The following is an 18,265-nucleotide window of genomic DNA, read 5'->3' on the forward strand; positions in this document are numbered from 1 at the left end:
TTGTTCCTAAAATCATCACTGGCTGTGAAAATGTCACACTGAACTTTGAGCAAATTATATTCTACGCCTCTCAAAATATTTCTTCAAAACTCTGGAAACTTAATTTCCAAATTAAATGATAATGATTTACTTTGTCAGAAAATTGACTTTGTGAGCAACAATCCAATCATTTTTTTCCTGCTTCTGAGGATGCTTCTGACCGTGTCTCTGGTTCAAGAGTGTCTTAATGCTAGGACTAAAACAGTTGTAGCTATTTAAAACAAGGATTTTAAAAAATAATGAATGAACAAAAACATTTAAGAGTATAATGGCGCCATCTTGTAATTTTACTCAACTCCGGGAGAGGGCGGTGTTGTTATCTAGAAAAATACCTGGGGTTCAGGGAGTATTAAAAAAAAAGAAAAACCCTGCACAGGTTGGGTACTATTGTATTTATACTCTCGAATTCTTCAGAATAACATTCAACATAACCTAATTTTATGTAAAATATAGCTACATTTAATCATATTAAAATTAAATCAGTTAAAATAAAACAGTCCTTGAGTTGTTGTTTTTTTCAATTACTGAATGTATCAAATAAAATTTTTGTCTAATTAATTTTTAATATATCATACTACACTCATTAATCTGCTTTATAGTATTTACAGACCTCCTGGCCATTTGAAATGTGTGCTGCAGAAGATCTCATTTTAATTAGGAAAAGAATGAGAAAGGACTCACATTTACAGCTTTTCTAGTTGTTGAAAGGTTGCAATCTTAGATAGGGGAGTTTTGTTAGATTTAATAAATTAAGTATCTTTATATGAGACTAAATATGTAAATAGCCATGACTAGTGAGTTTCTTTGAAAGGCTTAATTTTTCCAGTGTTTTAGTTGAACTTTGAATTTTATTAAACTTTAAATAAGCAAAGTATGCAACTTTTATAGCCTTTATACTAAAGGCTATAAATGAAGAAATATTAACACTGCACATCATCATAAAAACAAAATCCTGATAGTAAAATATAGCGATGGCAGCATCATCCTGTGGAGATGCCAAAGAAGCCCAAAATAATTTACATTTGCTTTATAGTGTATTTCAATGTCCACTCTACAACAACAGACGACCATTACAAGTCTAAAATACCAATAAAACAACTTAAAATCAATTTTATATTGGAAAGGTAGAAAATATAAACTTTAAATGAATGATATATGAGCTTTCTTTCTGGTCTTCATACGTTTTTTGCAGCTGATATCTGAAGCAGCTGTAGTGGAGATACAGTCATTTTAAAGAACACCTTTATGCAGATTATTATAGTAAACTATTCTACAAGTTACACAAGTGTGAACTAATATCTCTCTACTAGACGTAAAAAGAAATGGCTGCACTTTTGCGATGCTTTTAAGTTGATTAAGTACTTTATTAGTTACTGAAAATATATTTTTTGGTATTTTTTATTTTTGCTGTCATTTGTATGCAGACATATACTGCAATTTATCAACCATAAATTGATTAAATTGTATTTCAATAAACAGCTCTACTGCAAAATCCTACAAAATGACCTTATCCACAGAACACCAGTGAAATAATTATTTTTATTGTTGTTCAAAATAAGAGTACAGTAAAGGCAAGTATGGACGGTCAGAAATTCCCCAATCAATCACTACCTAATGGTTTATACATTTCTTAATTAAAATATTAAAACATTAAATTAAATCAATTAATTTACTAATTTAATTTTAAAAACGTATTCCTCCATTGAAGTAGTTAAAATTGGAATTAACATGTGTGTAAAATTAATTCAACAAATAGTTCTGATGCAGTGCCAAAAAGAAAGAATTTAACTCTAATATCTGATTGGTTAATGGACACAAGCGAGATCAGCTGGGTCTTAACCCCACCCACTGAATTTGCAGTAATTGGCTCAAAAGGAAAATAAATTCATTATGTGAAGCATAACCATTTTGTTGAAATAAATTGTAAAAAAAATTGTCATGAAATTTGCAAATAAAATATATATTAATGAGACATTTATTTAATTACGCATGTAAAGGAATGTTCATCCTTTTACTGAGTAATATCAATGACACCATTAGTTGTGCCATTTATTTATTTATGGCACTTTTGGACCTCCATCTTTACTAACTCTAAGAATATTCATTAAGTACACTTTGCTTACAAACAATATTCAGAAAATTTCTTTAAGCCACAATCCTACAGAATTTTTCTGAAACGGTCATGCAACTCCTTATGTGATAAAAAACAAAACAAAACAAAACAACAACAATAACAACAACAAAACACTCAGTAAATGTGCTCCTCAGTAGCGGTTAAGAACCGTGATCCTCAGACATGGTGATTTGATCCTTTCTGCCATTTCCCGTCAAACATCCAGGACATGGTTCAGGTAGGAGATGTAACAAACTGCGAGTCGCAGGATTTCAATTTTGGACAGCTTTTTATCCGGTGGGAGGGTCGGTAGAAGTTTCCTGAGCTCCGCAAAAGCCACATTAAAGGCTACTACTCGAACACGCTCCCTGGACGCATGCGCAGACCGATATTTGGCGGTTGCGCGTCTCCTGCGTCTCCTCTCCTCTCTGGAGAGCGCACGGTCCCCTCTGTCCACCGGCATTTACCCTCGCGGAGGCTCTCCGAGTCCTTTGGTCCCCTGGTATAGTCACTTTGCTGTTGGTCAGAAATAAGGATCAGGTCATTTTCTATGGAGCAAGAAAGTTTTTTTTATTATAAAGAAAAGAGGCATAACTTTCTTAATGCAAGATATAACATATGAAAATGCTCTCTTTGGTTCGGAATTGTCATAACGATGTGCCGCAGGCATTTTCTTTAAAATTATGAATGATTTCGCAAAGAGTCTAAAAATAACTCCACCATCGCCCCTCAGCGTTGATCCTGGTTGGAGAGACCGCCGCTGTCCGAGGTGCTGAAGGGATACCGAGAGAGACTGAACAACTATAAAAACAAAAACAAACGAACAAAAAACTATCCAGTACTGTAATTTGAAATTGTATTCATTTACTTATAAGGTATTGTGTATTTTCGGTAGGATCGTGAGAGGCTATGCATCTATTCAGCGATTATGGGGAGAAAGGTGGGGTAGACCCTGGACAGGTCGCGCTAGCAGGGCAATACAGAGAAACATAATCACATTGACGCACAATGACGGTATGGCTTAAAGTAATCAATTAGCCTAACTGTCATATTTTTTTGTGGGGGAAGAGGGGCTGCAAGAGGAAGCCAGAGTACCTGGAGAGAACCACACTGGGGGAGATAATGCCAACTTTGTGAGGAAAAATTCCAACTGAGCCAAAGCACAACAACAACAACAACAACAAACAAATATTTGTTTTCTTGCCAAAGATGACTAAGAGATCAATTCAAAAGTTAGGATCTTAAGATAATTATTCAGATGTACTTATCTACTTAAGGGTCTTAAATTAAAATGAAAACAAACTCACCTGATACATTCAAGAGTCCAGTTCTAAATGGCTGGAGAAAAGTAAAAAAAAGAAAAAAAAGAAGTTTAGTCAGAAACACCAAACCACATTCCCATGTTTTGCATGATGCTTGAAGTTAAAGAGAAAATGTTAGGATTAAGATGTAATTGAGGACCTGGGAAGCAAACCTCCTCATCTTGTTCCATCTCCTCTGACAGTCGTCTGCTTTTTTCTGCAGCCTCTCTTTCTGTCCTCATTGAGACACACCCACCTCTCTTCTGGAGCTACATGGACAGAGGAATTCAAAAAGGTTGCAGGTAAGATGTGGGCAATTAAAGCTAATGCAAATGTATTGGCCTGAATGGTTAAGATGACAAGAAATCTTTATAATCTCACAGTTAATGAAAGTTTTTTTTTATTCTTATTGGAGCATTTTATAAGGAAAAACATTCCTGTTGCGATTCCCTGAATTGGATCAAATAAATGTCACAAACGTTTTTAAAGTAAAATATGAAACCTTACGTTGGTCTTTTGGCTCCTGCTATTTTCTAAATTGTCAGAGTTAATCATTAAATTAATGATCGCTCTGAATAAGATCGCTGCCGGTGGAAAATATGTCCTCAGACGCTGCAACAGGCTCTGTGAGAAATGACTCCACCGTATGCAGTCACTGACGGAGCTTCGGCATATGGCCACCATCATTCTCTCCAAGCCACCTGTTTGTGTGTTTGTCAACCGAAACAACAAACAGGTTGTAAGTTGCTTACAGCTTTTAAAAAAATATAAGATGTGTGAATGTTGGTAAAATCCTTATTCTTTTCACCTCTCTGACTGATTTGTGAAAATAAAAGGCTGTTTGTTCTGATATTGCACTTATTAATAAAGCTTATTTTCACAACCTGAGCAGTGTGTATTGTTTGGAGACTGCATATTTTCTCTCTTGCATTTCCCTGCTCTTTTCCCACTGGGATGTCTTGGATTTAATTCGTCATCTGTTTCAGTCTAGACACCATCTGGTTGAAAGGACAGAGCCTCACATTTTCATCTCCTTTTTAGTTCATGTGCATATACATAAAAACTTAATCATTAAGTTTCTTTGAACATCTCTATGTTGACTGAATATGTTCTTGTTAATTTAGTTTCAATCCTCTGCTACAACATTTTGTGACTAATAAACCTTTAATTTCTCAACCCCTCTATCAGTCATGTCTCTCTAGATAACAGCTGCTGTACAATTTTTGGGGGTCGATCAGCTCTTGTCACTATGGCAGCAGCTGGTGAAAACATTTGAGGTAAACTGGTCAAACCTAAGTTTAATGAACCTAAATAAAGTATTTTTTTAAAAAATAATTTGAGATTCATGAAACATTTATTGTAAGTTAAAAAAAAAACAACAACCCCCCCCCAGCCCTTTCTCCCCTGAAAACAGTGTTTTAAGTGTTCTTGTTTTTTGTTGCTATTGGACTGAGATTGCTGTTGTGCAAGAGACAATAGTGTTTTAAGCTTCATATGGTAATTATAGCCAGGTGGGAGAGCGGTAAAGCAGTAGCAGCACCACCATGAGGGAGTTTAAGCAGTTGTTATATTACAAACTTACATTGCTTTAAACATGAACGAGTTATCTTCCTGGCAAGACCTGACATGGTGGGACAAAGGAAGGATCTGACAAATTACTAACTGAACTGAGTCAAATATTTTGAGGAGGTGATTAGTGAAATAGAAGCAGGTGGCAGATTGTTAACAGGCTACGGGAAAGAGCCGAGATTAAACTGAAGATGGCTAAGCAGAGACAACACAGAGAAGCACTAAAAACAGAAAACTACACTATCCACAATCAGTGTTTAATCCAACGCAGACTCAAACCCCTGAACCAAAAGGTAACATAGAAAACTACGAACATATTACCACAGTAAACATAATTAAAAGTCTTCTCTTTGTGCAAGAGAAGACTTTGTGCTTCTCTTGCACAAAGTCTGCAGAGAAGAAAGTGTCTCTGCTTAAAAACACAAGTCAAATGGTACCACATCTGTGTGGTAGTTAGGGAGTCTCTGAGTTGTGATGCTAGATTTATTTGACAAGTCCAAAATGTTTGGTGGCATTGTGACTTAGCTGAAGAGCCACAGTATCTGAGAAAGGAGATGCTGGAATGTTTTTTTTTTTTTTTCCCCGTATCTTTTTATGCTAATGAGTTGTAAGGCAGATCTGCAGTAAGTACCTCCAAGGGATCTGGGGATTATGGAGAACACCTTCTGAGCCAGAGGCGATAACAAAAGAAGAGACATGCATGTAAATGTTCAGATGCTCTTATCTGTGCATTCCTTTGCTGTGACATCAAATAAGTATGCAGAAGGTTTCTCAGTCCCCTGGTCTGTTAACAATGCAAATCAGTGTCTCAATGTTAGCCACTGTCACAGTTCAGTGAACGTCTCTTCATCATGTTGCCTGCATCCTGCAGGGGTTTGGACTCAGGAAAGACGTCTTCACACTGAGCAAATCATCATTCTGAGGAGAACAGAGCAGTTATGCGGCAAGAAGATGGTAATCCCACACTGAAAACCAATGCTTCAAAAGATCATTGACAAATTTTAAAGTTAGAAAGGACAAAAAGTTAATAGAAAAGCAGCTTTATTTGTTAATCTCTACATCAGTTCAAATGAAACTGAAGTGCATTTAAATATATCTTTGGAAAGAAGTAAATCGATCTGAATTACAGCAAGTGTGTGTAACTTGTTAAAATGATCTGTCTAAACACTGCACAGCCTTTATGCAACAGAAAAATATTACCAAAAAACAGAGAAATATTACCAACAAACAAAAACATATTATCAAATTTGGACTTTACTATGACTTCAACTACAAGAATATTTTTTTTTTATATACGCGAAATAGTTTATTGTGTAGGTGAGGAAAATACATACATTATTTTTTAGAGAAAACTGCTGTAAGGGCTAAACTATGGGTTCGTTTTGACCAAATTACAGAGTTTAGTTGGCCAGCTGACATGGGCAATAGATCAAATAGTCTTTGTAAACAAAATGTGTGGGATGTATGTTACTAGAGTTTGCTTATCCCTTTAGTCATTGTCTCTCTAAATGGAAATTGTATCATTTTATAGAGGTAAAGATGAAGATGAAAGCTTACGCACTTTTTAAGTGATTAAGGTGAAAATAAGAGTGAGGTTCAGTTACAGCTGGACAGCCGAATGAAAGAGCTATGACGACTGAACAACAAATAGACAAATTTATTTTAGTCCATCTTGAGTCTTTTCCTGAGCAGCCCAGCACCTGCCAGTTTGTACTGTTGCCAGGCGGCCCTTCTGACAGCCAGCCAATAGTCTCACAGTAAATCCTGCAGCTCTGTTTACTTAACGGTCATCCTGGTGATTAGATCAGCTACATTAATCTTTTAAAGGTTGCTATTTGCATCTCTGCAGTGATTATTTTCCGTCAGGATACAGCTAGAATTAACGACTCAACATCTGGATGGCTATAACTCACTGTGGCTGGCCATGACTATTGGCTGGCTGTTATTTGGATGTAAACAGTGATTAGGTCATAAACAGCATTAAAGTCAGACCTTGGCATTAAAAGTGTATGTGCACTTTCGCCATCTACTGGTTAAAAATGAAAACAGGACGACTATATTTTCTGCTTGAATTATGTTTGTGTAATTTTCTTAATAAAAACTTTCACATACAATTGTCTGCATAAAAAGTCAAAGTAAAAGTTGTCATGGTAAAATGGCATTGCTTAAATTTATATTTGAACGCTATTTATGTAAGTTGTGGACTCCTACGATCCTGTATGTTTCAGATGTTTGGTTGGAGTTTAACTGTGAGTTCAACTGTTTCTCAGAAACTGACATTTAAAACCTCTATAATGGAAACATTTAGCTACACTAAGGTCCCAAGAAGATGAAATTTAGAAAATAAAGATTAAAAAAACAAATTAATAATTCCTAAATGATTGCACTTGTGAGGATTTGTAATAACAACCTCAATAGCAGAGGGGAAAAAAATTGGGAATAGCTTTTTATTGCTAACAGCTGTTATGTGTCGAGCAAAACCAACCAACTCTCAAATCTTACTGGTACTAAAGCTCACAAATGCACCTTTGTTGGGTGTGATGTCATTTCCAGATTCAAATTTCAAATTCTGTTGTAACTGGATTATATCTTAAAGAGTCACCAGCAATTGATCATTGTTCAATGTCAGCTGCTACGATCAGAACCAGACAAGCACCACACAACCCAGTTTAAGAACTACTCTTCAAACCAAGACGATGCAGATGTAGAACAGAACTTTGCAATAATGAATTTCCCTTGTGGCCACATGATGGTGCTGTTGCTCCCTATTTAAAAAGCTTTTTGCTGCCATACAAACTACATTACATGGTTGCTATCAGAATTTGCCAAATGTCTCTGCACAGTGATTTAATCTGTGCACATAGTTGTGCAGACAATGCACAGCTCATTGAAAAATGATGAAAAAGCAGAAGCAACACTAAGTTAACATTAAGTCTGCAGCAGTATAAGTTGGAAGTAAAATACTGCACTATTGTTCACGGACAGAACTTATTCAACTTCAGATTTTAGTGGAAATGTGTGGAAATCTGAAATTACTCTCTGATGCTGTTACCCGAATCATGAAGACAATTGTTAATTATCTTCTCCTGAGTGTGTTTGAGCACAGCCAGATATAAAAACAGCTGAGCGAGTCTAGCAGGTAGGGGGTGATTTATTTCCGTTGATTTGGTTGTGGCAAAAACAACCAGGCTTTTGGGTCAAAAATGGGTAATAGTTTCCTTGTGATTGTTGAACGTATTTGTTGTAAATATAATGTTTCTAAGATGATGGTTAAATGTATAGTTGTTTTTTTTTCCCAGCAAACAAAGCACTGATTGCGTATGCTCACCAGAGCTCTGGATCATTCAATGCTGCAGCTACAAATGCTGCTGTGGAGGTTCTGACTGCTCAGGGCTGCACAGTGGAAGTCTCTGACCTGTGTGCCATGAGTTTTAAAGCCACTGCTACAGCTGAGGACATCAAAGGTATGAATAAACACAGGATTCTCAAATGTTGTGCTTTATTAATGCCAGAAGAACCTTTCATGCACAGGAGACTTGAAGAATGCTGAGAACTTCTGTTATCTTGATGAATCCAAACTTGCATGGGAGCAAGGAAAACTTTCAGATGACATCACAAAGGAACAAGCTAAACTAGCTGAGGCAGATTTGGTCATCTTTCAGGTAAAGCATTCCTAACAGCAGTGCATTGTGGCAAGACATCACAACCTACTTACTGTAGTCCCTCTTTCAATTCCCCATGTACTGGTTCAGTGTTCCTGGCATCCTGAAGGGCTGGCTTGATCGGGTGCTCACCAATGGCTTTGCCTTTTCACAAGAGAAACCCTACAGCCTGGAAACCTTCAAGGTGAGAGTCCAATGAAGGGGAAGATGAAACTTGAGGTTCCAGAGACTGGAGGATAATCCACATTGCTTAAAGTCCAGAGTGAAATTTTCAGTTATGATAGCCTTGGTATTGGGTTACTGAAGTCCAGTCACTCTAGCCATCTACCAGGAAGTTTTACAGCAATCATAACCTATTTCCATAACAAGCTATATGGAGATGCTGATTGTATTTTCCAGTAAGACATTTCTCCTTTTCACACTGCCAAAAGCTGGTCCAATGACCATGGTATCACTATGCTTGATTTACCAGCAAATCAATCTGACCTGAACCCATAAAGACTCTGAGGTATTATGAAGAGTCACCAGACCCAATAATGCAAATGACCTGAAGGCTGCTGTCACTGCAACCTGGGCTTCCATTACATCTCAGCATTGCCACAGACGTTGATGCAACAATGCATGGAAAGGAGACCTGACATATTAAATGTATAGTAATCCTTGTATAAAATAACTTTTTTAATTGATATGTGATACTCTATTTTTCTGAGACACTGCATTTTGGGTTTATCTTTAAGTCATAATCATCCAAATTGTGAGAAATATTTACCATATGCGTATTAAGTTTCAGTACCAGAGACAAATATCAAAAAATGTTGACATGTTTCTCAATATTCAATCTTCTTGTGGTGTTCTTGCATTGAGATGATTACAGACTTCCACAACACTCTCTCACACACAAGAACTCAGCAAGTAAGGCACCAGTTGAAAGGCTAAGAATTATATTTTAGTCCATATTTTGAAAGGCCTTTAAATTGGGTAGAAAGGATTTTTTTTCTCCTAAATTTTCCATTGGCTTTTAAGCAAATTCTTTTATATTTGTGTATTTTTTGTCTTTTTTGTACTGTCTTTTGAGATTGCTTGACAATTCTTTTTTACTTGAATATGTTTTGAGTTTGTTTTTGAGTTCGCTGTTTTGTTTAGTTCTTCCTGGAAAAAACTATTTCAATAGAACATTCCTAGCTAAATAAAGACAGTCTTAAACTTGACCACCTCACAAGCACCAGTGAAGGACTTCCTGTGTAGTTAGGCTTTCCTTTAGAAACTATTATCAGTGAAGAAATCAGTCAGACTTCATTTGTATACAAATTTTATATAACAGTGAACAATGTGCCAATGTTATTTACATTGTGCGCAATGGAAAGTAGAGGCGAGACAAACTAAAGAAAGCAACAAATAAAAAAATCTTCCTGTCCCACCCTACCGCCCAGCCAAATCTGAATTGACGGTTGCATCAGAATTCAAACATGTTATCTCAAAGCTAGATAAAATAAACAGGACATTTACTTCATACCAAAAACAGTCAACTTAAAACAAATTAAATTGTATTCAGCATAATATAAAATACTGAAGTATAATAGAAAGAATATTGAGATATGGGCCAAATTCTTGGACAGACATCAAAATAAGCTAAGGAACATTTCTTCAGTGCCTGCACTGTAAAGTTCACATCGATTTTATCAACAATAGTATAAAAACAACCAATGATGTCATTTGATTCCTAAAAATCGCTTTTGGCTCTGTGAGAGTCTGATATGTCAGTAAACACAAATTGTTTATCAGAGTGTTAAACCAAGTTTCTTATCTTTATTTATACTGCTTTCATGCCTTTCGCCGTAGTCCTCTCACCAGTTCTGCACAAAAAGCCATTTTTGTTGGTTCAATTGGAGGAAGCTGGTACAGTTTTAAAAAACACTCTTTGGAACCCCCCCGCCCCCGGAAAAAAAAAAAAAACAGTTAAAGCATTTCACCAAATAAACATAAGCCAGAATTATGTTGAGTTTTATTTTGAAGGTTGAACCCAGATAGATACACCTATATATATATTTTTAATCACATTTTGACATATCAGACTAAACTTTGATTTAGGTTCTGTTGATTTAGGTTTCTGTTTTAGGTGCGTTTGGTTATCCAAATACACCAAAAACAGAAACTCACAGGTTTGAGTTTTATGTCCATGCATTAAAGCTACACACTCAGTTTGGCCACACAATGGCACTGTAAGCCACGTTTTGCTATAAGGAAAAGACCAGCATGAAAAGTGTGTGCAATTCTTTTTGCTTCTGACGCACACTATGAGGACACAGCCAAAGCAAAGTTGGAGTGCAGATGTTAGTGTTATGTTTGTCTTTATTTTATTTAACCGGAAATTATGTGAAATGTAGGAGAGCAACGCACAATGTTGTGCCAAAATATTTAAGAATCTGCAGCTTGGTGTGTGGAGAGCATGAAAACATGCCCTCCCTTCCCCCAAGTCATTTCACGTCATCCTTTCATGTCAAAACAAAGTGAGTACAAACACAGCCTAAATATAACATTACATAAACCAACATACTTCTGATGTAATGGGATAAAAATTACATTGAGGCGACACACCATTTCTGTCTTACTTAAATCTTTCTACAAAGCCAAGGATTTGTAGTACTTCAGTTTGGGAAAATGTAGCGGTTGTTAATTGAACCCTTCCTCTGAACAGAAAGAATCTAACATCAGTGCATTTGATGCGACATGTGTCCCAGCTCTATGCCTTTGAAGCCAGATGCTGAATCTGTTTGTCTTTAACGGGGCAACAATCATGAGTGGGCTTGACCACAGGCAACTGTTTCTGCAAAGGAAAGTACTGTAAAAGAAAACCAAAAGCTGTACAGTGAGAGGATTACCAGGCCACTCTAGCTTCATGTGGGTGAAAGATAGCGAGACTGGCATGTAAATTTTAAACATCTTGTAGACAGAGGGACAAATACAGACCTGCATGCTATCAAATATCCTGGATCCACAAGTACACATGTCTGGCTCTGCTGCTTTACTGCTAGGCCCAAAGAAGAAGAAAAACAAACACTGTAAAAAGGAGAAAATGAGTAAAGGGGTTGATGTAAGATTACACCTTGTGAGAATATAGATAAATCATTGCTGAAATTCAATAGTAAATCAAAATTGTTTTTATTTTTTTCTTTAAACTGGAAACAAATCTTTAGGTAGGGGAATGATCCTCCCATCTGACTGATTGGTGACCCTGATTACAAACTGAGAGAGCCTAATGTGGAAAAGATATATAAAACCTGCATTTTGAGCTGTGAATATCAAGCACCTCTTTCTCTTTTCTTAACTAGCTATTTATTTGGAAACCAGCTTTAGAATGGGTAAGCTTGTTTTTGTGTGCCTGCATGTGAAAGGTTTTATTTCTTGTTTCTACTCTGTACAACATTAAGAACATTTCTGTCTTCTGTTATATTTAAGTTATTGAAATAATTAAATCCAATTGTTCTTTTCTCCATATAGCAGCAAAGAAGGTGCTGATTGTGTATGCTCACCAGAGCTCTGGATCATTCAATGCTGCAGCTAAAAATGCTGCTGTGGAGGTTCTGACTGCTCAGGGCTGCACAGTGGAAGTCTCTGACCTGTGTGCCATGAGTTTTAAAGCCACTGCTACAGCTGAGGACATCAAAGGTATGATTCAATGCAGATTTCTCAAATGTTGTGCTTTAGTAATGCCAGAAGAACCTTTCATGCACAGGAGACTTGAAGAATGCTGATAACGTCTGTTATCTTGATGAATCCAAACTTGCATGGGAGCAAGGAAAACTTTCAGATGACATCACAAAGGAGCAAGCTAAACTAGCTGAGGCAGATTTGGTCATCTTTCAGGTAAAGCATTCCTAACAGCAGTGCATTGTGGCAAGACATCACAACCTACTTACTGTAGTCCCTCTTTCAATTCCCCATGTACTGGTTCAGTGTTCCTGGCATCCTGAAGGGCTGGTTTGATCGGGTGCTCACCAATGGCTTTGCCTTTTCACAAGAGAAACCCTACAGCCTGGAAACCTTCAAGGTGAGAGTCCAATGAAGGGTTTGCAGAAATCCAAACGTGCTGTGTTCAACCTGTTTTCTTCTAGGACAAGAAAGCCATGCTGTCCTTCACCACTGGGTCTCTAGAATCCATGTTCAGTCCAACTGGTATTAATGGAGACATGAACGTCACACTGTGGCCACTGCAGGTAACTTATCTTAAATGAGTGTGATTAAAAAACACAAAGTGGAAACCTCAAAGCAATTCTTTCTCTGCAGAATGGCATCCTGAACTACTGTGGCTTCCAGGTTCTGGCCCCTCAGATCTTCTGGGCTCCGGCTCTTGTTGATGCTGGAGAGCTGGCGCACATGACTGCAAGGCCTGCTTGAGGAGAAGCCCCTGTCCTTCACTGCCTTGGTCTGTTTTGATGAGAAGACTTTCCAGTTGAAGCCTGATGTCCATGAGAAACATACCAGCAAAGAGTTTGGTCTGACTGTGGGCGTCCACCTGAACAAACCACTGCCACCTCACAGCCAGATGAAGGCTGGATGCTGAGATGTTGCCATTGTATGATCAATAAAAGCTGGTTTATTCTGAATTGTTGTGTTCAGGCTCTGTGGTTGCTTGGCCCTTAAAGCTGAAACTATTATAAATGTTTTCCCCTAATGTGCACTGCTGGTTGAAATTTTTTATGATGGAAACTTGCCATTGCATTGCAATTCTGACTTGAATACTATACGCAGACAGTTGTCCTTCTTGGTGGTTTCTGATTCTTCATCGCTCCTTCAGTTGAGCAAAATCAAATGTATTTGATTACTTGGGGCTTGCAAAGAAGTGGCTGAACCCTTTTCCCATAGAAGCAGCTTTTGTTTGGGTAAGAAGGAAATGAGACAGGGGAGGGGTGAGGCACACTTAAGGAAGTGGCCTTGCACACTTATGTCCAGACTACAGCTTGTGACAGAAGGGAATTGGATCTCGTGCTGCTTTAAAGGTCGCACAAAGTCACTTTTCCGATCCTGCCCTTCAATTTAGTATTTACCTGGAAGATATTAAATAACTAGAAAATGTAAAATATGCAATAAATCTACACAAACACACGGGAATTTTTTATTTTATATAGATTGCAAGGTAGTAGAATAGAGTTTGGGTGTAAGGTTTACACCATGGAATCAGATTTGGAGTTCTTCCTGTTCTCTCATTGTCCATCAAAGTTTTCCCACAGTGACTGCATGGAAGGCCATTTTTGTCTGGCTCTGTGGAAGGAAGTGAGTACCGTCTTGCATGATGGAAAAAGTCTCCGGAAAAGCAGATTTGGTTCAATGGAGGCTCAAATGCATATTTATTGGGTTGATGTAGATAAAACTCCTTATGTACGGTGAGGACTTTATTTGTCCAGGTTGTACAATAAATTGTCAAACATAAACACTCTTCAAGCATTAAAGAAAAATATCAACTAATCTAACCTATTTAATTTTAAACTCTGTAAAACATTATTCATAATTGATTCATGGGTGTTTTTACCCAGCAATAAATTTGTGCCTGCGTTTGCGGCAAATGTCATCGGGTTAATAACCTGGGTTATTTACCACAATGACCCCCAACAGGCAGCTGGGGAGGGAAAGGGGTCAACCTGAGAAATTAGGTACATTATTTATATGATTCATTCTCTCGCTCTTTCAAAGGTTACATTAAAATCCAATCAGTCATACCTTCACAACAAATGCAGCCTGTTGAACTTTGCCTTAGTGCATGATTGAGTGAATGCATGTTTGCATTAATGTGAGGAGCTTGAGCCCGGCTCCTCTAAGGTATATTAAGATTGGCAGCAGGAAAGACTTGTAATGAGGAACTGCCAGCGTTAACTTTCATGGTTTCCAACTGCGTCCTTTACCTTTGCATCACAGAGTGTCCATTGTGTGTTCCCCCATCATCACAGCGCACAGGGAATTCACTCTGACATTTGAGCATGATTATTCTCACCTCTCACAGCAGCCTCTTAAAATGAGCTTTTTACTTGCAAAATGGTGATTTTCCAGAATGTTTTGGGGAACAACATTTATTGACATTTATTTATTGAACTGATAGATGAGCTGTATGTAAATTTGGGTTTTCTATTCTATTCTTTCTAATTGCACATTTTTCAAACCCAAATTTTGAAGAAATTACAGATTAGCAAGGTTTTGTTCCAGGTTTCCCCTGTAATTAACTCTATTCATCTTCCCAATAACTATGACTAGCTTCCCTGACACTACTAAAGACAGACGTCTCGTCTACAGAGCATGATGCTGCCACCACTATGCACAGCATTAGTTTTCCACCATATTTAGTGTTTTGCATGTAGTTACATCTTAGTCTCATCTGATCAAAGCAAACTCTTGGACATATTTACAATATCTTCCAAATCACTTGTGGCAAACTTCAAACAATTAAAAAAAAACAAAAAAAAATTGCTTTTTTCTCGATGTTATTCCATAACTCCACACTATTCCATATTGAAAGATACCAAATAGTTGTCTTGTCAACAGATTCTCCCATCTGAATTGTGAATCTGTGCAGCTCCTCCAGGGTTACCATGAGGCTTGTTACTGTTTCTCTGATTAAAACTCTTCCGGATTGGCCTGTCAGATTTTCAGGACTGACATCTTTTGGTAGGTTTGCGGTTGTCCCGTTAGCTGTCTAATGGTGGATGATGAATTGAACAACCCTTAATGGAAATTCAAGAGTTTAGCATATTGAAATGTAGTCTAATTCTGCTTTAAACCTGTCCATAGCTTTACCCTGATATGTTTGTTCTTTATCTTTTAATGTAGTTTGTTCACTGGTATTTTCTGAAAGAACAAACAAACAAACAAACAAAAACAAAAAAAACCCCAATAACACCAAATTACAAACATATGAACTCCAATTTAATTGCACTGAAAGTCATTGAGGCATATCAATGTTGTTGAATACTGGCTCTAAACACACTTTTTCAAATATTTAATTGCTATTTTTTTAAAGCCACGAAACATTGCTTGTATATCTCTCTTTAAATCATGTACCACCCTATATACTTTGTAAAAGTTTGTGGTCATAATGTGACAAAATCCAAATTTGCAAGGCCCCTCATAACTCCAAGGTTTATATCCCTTGCATGAATGTGTGTGTGTCCTCTCAGCCCTCACAACCTTCTGCTTAAGGTCGCAGCTTGAACAGCTGTTTAGAAGAATTATAAAAAGTTGTTGACTACGACAGCTGTGGAGGAACAAGACCACAAACAGAGCCAAAGAGGCCTGAGTGAGGTCCAGAAAAGGAGGGAAAACACGGGTGAACAAATAATAACAAAGACCACCTCCTTCCTCTTTTTATGCACTTCTCCAGGACATGTCCTTCATCTCTTGTTCGGTTTATCCTCATCTCCGTCCTTCTTTTGTGTTTGTCATCTGTGCTCACCGATGTGAAAATTCACAGGAAACTTTTACCACAATGAAACTTCTCACATGTCTTTTGCACTACGGGGATTTGAATGCTCATTGAAGATGCATGTCTCATGGGATTGGACTTTAGTTTAACCACGCATATACACGTTCACAAATTACTCCTGACAAACACTTTACTCAGCTAAGCTGGCTGTGATTGGGCAGAAGCGAGCCTGCAATTTACAAAGTCTGTGGCTCTTGCACGTAAGGCCTGCCGTCATTGCTTTGATGAATAGAAGGAGATCACGCTATTGGATTCCAACTAAAGCTCTGATGTATGGAACAGCCTGGTACTGAGAGCCTGACGTGAGGCACCAAAGCTGTTTCCTATTTGCAAGGTTGAGTGTGGTTGGGAGGTTTCTGGTGGTTTGGGGTGTCAAAGTGACGGGGTTAAGACTCCAGTCAGCCATTACCCTCCTCTTTAAATCTTTTTGCATACTGTAATGAAAAACAGATCTTTGCTATCTCCGCCACAGGATGCAACAGGAATAAAAGGCATAGACAAGAACACAGCAGACTCCCCCTGACGTTAAGTTTTCTGTTTCTGTTTACTGTCTGTCTCTCGTTTCATGCGTCTACCAACTGTCACACATCAGTATAAACAACCAAAGACAACAAATGGTCTCATGTGTTTTTTTCTGTGCAGTGGCTCCAGCTAAAATCAGGAGTACAGATGAGGTACGAAAAACGGTTGAAAAAGAATAGGAGTGGCAGAACCCCTTACTCTAAGCTCCAGGCATTCATAGCCCAGCTCCAGATGCTGCCTGTGATGCTACATCCTGACTGTAAACCCCCCTGCAGTACTGCATTCGCTTATGAGTTTGCAAAAAAAGTTGAATAAGAACCACCTGGGTTAAAGAAAAAGAGCTTGAGGTTATTTTCCATTTCATGTTCCCTTATTTATTTAAATTAATATTTAGTACAGCAGGGGAAGTTTAAAAATAACATCATATTTACAATGTATTCTCACTTCGAACTGAGTTGGACTTCATTTCTCTGTCCTGTTTATCCACAATATTTATCCAGCCATCCTGTTTGAGTGGTTTGGAGTTGTGTTTACCAAGTAAAATTTACAGTGTTTAGTTTCCTCCTGAAGCCCATGCGCTTTAAAAGCCAGCGAAATGTCAGAAGGTCAAAGACGATTTGATGAGATATTTTAAAATTTAAAGGACATATGTTGTTATGTTTGGGCTTGCAGTGCACGATAGTGGTATTATTTTCCAAGTCTGCAGTTGAGCAGCATGTAAAAATGCAAGAGCATTGCTGGTTGGTACAGACACAATTCAACTGGAATGTGAGTGGATTCTGTGACCCAGTGTTGCACATGTTTTAATGTGAAACAACTATTACCAGACCACTTTTGACCTCTGTCAACCATTGAATTCTTCACAGTTAATTTAGTTATTTGCCCCTAATAGGTCACTTCAAACTAATGCAATATAGTTGGTGTAAGGAACATAAAATACTTTCCATCTGCTGTTAGATGTTCTCTTCCATATCTGGCTCAGAATCAGAGGAAAATAAGTTGAAAGTAAGCCTGATTATCATTAATAAAAATGTAAGTGCTGCTACATCATCATTCCTAGATGGCAGTTTCATCGTGTTCACTCTTTTGTCTACCTTGACAATAAAGCATAAGGTTTGATTGTAATACATTTATGTTCCATGGCTCTAAAAATAACTTTGGCCATTTAACCCAAACTGTAAACTTGATCCCAGTGACACCTTAACTGACAGACTGTCATTTCCAGCCACTGGATAGAAAAACGTTGACAGGCAATGCCACTGGTTAAGCTTCTGTTTTGCTGCAGGCCTCTCAAAAGCACAACGGCCTTCCAGCAGCTCTGAGGGTTCATTATTCATTGAGCTGACAGGACAATGGGGTGAAAGTTACCTAGCATATTTGTGAACTTACTGTCATGCATTTAACGAGGACAGGTTCATTGTAATGCTCACACTGGGCTTGTCAGGGTAGGATTACGAGATTACACCCGCACACTGCAGAATCTGCAAAGAGATTGACATTTTCTTGTGAGCTTGCTGAAAGATTCTCTCATTCACTAATCCATACAGGATAGCTGCAGTGTCCCCTTGGGCGAGACTTTTTCTTCAGATAT

At 37.7% G+C, this 18,265-nt stretch overlaps 1 protein-coding gene and 1 pseudogene across 1 annotated transcript; both read left to right on the forward strand.

The window, feature by feature from the left end:
- Nucleotides 1-8,225: 8,225 nt before the first annotated feature.
- Nucleotides 8,226-8,883, forward strand: LOC114148978 (ribosyldihydronicotinamide dehydrogenase [quinone]-like). The gene is made up of 4 exons (XM_028024508.1): nt 8,226-8,229; nt 8,322-8,486; nt 8,554-8,672; nt 8,743-8,883. Exons 1-4 carry the CDS (start codon nt 8,226-8,228, stop codon nt 8,881-8,883), a joined length of 429 nt encoding a protein of 142 aa, XP_027880309.1.
- Nucleotides 8,884-11,819: 2,936 nt separating this feature from the next.
- Nucleotides 11,820-13,288, forward strand: LOC114148396 (ribosyldihydronicotinamide dehydrogenase [quinone]-like; annotated as a pseudogene).
- Nucleotides 13,289-18,265: the final 4,977 nt, after the last annotated feature.

Source organism: Xiphophorus couchianus, chromosome 7, assembly GCF_001444195.1.
Source record: "Xiphophorus couchianus chromosome 7, X_couchianus-1.0, whole genome shotgun sequence".
NCBI classification, from domain to species: Eukaryota; Metazoa; Chordata; class Actinopteri; order Cyprinodontiformes; family Poeciliidae; genus Xiphophorus; species Xiphophorus couchianus.

What these genes read in the sequence shown, in the direction of transcription:
- LOC114148978 (XM_028024508.1), top strand. An exon ending in TACAGCTGAGGACATCAAAG is followed by an intron (nt 8,487 to 8,553) that starts GTATGAATAAAC and finishes TTTCATGCACAG; the next exon opens with GAGACTTGAAGAATGCTGAG. An exon ending in AACTAGCTGAGGCAGATTTG is followed by an intron (nt 8,673 to 8,742) that starts GTCATCTTTCAG and finishes TACTTACTGTAG; the next exon opens with TCCCTCTTTCAATTCCCCAT.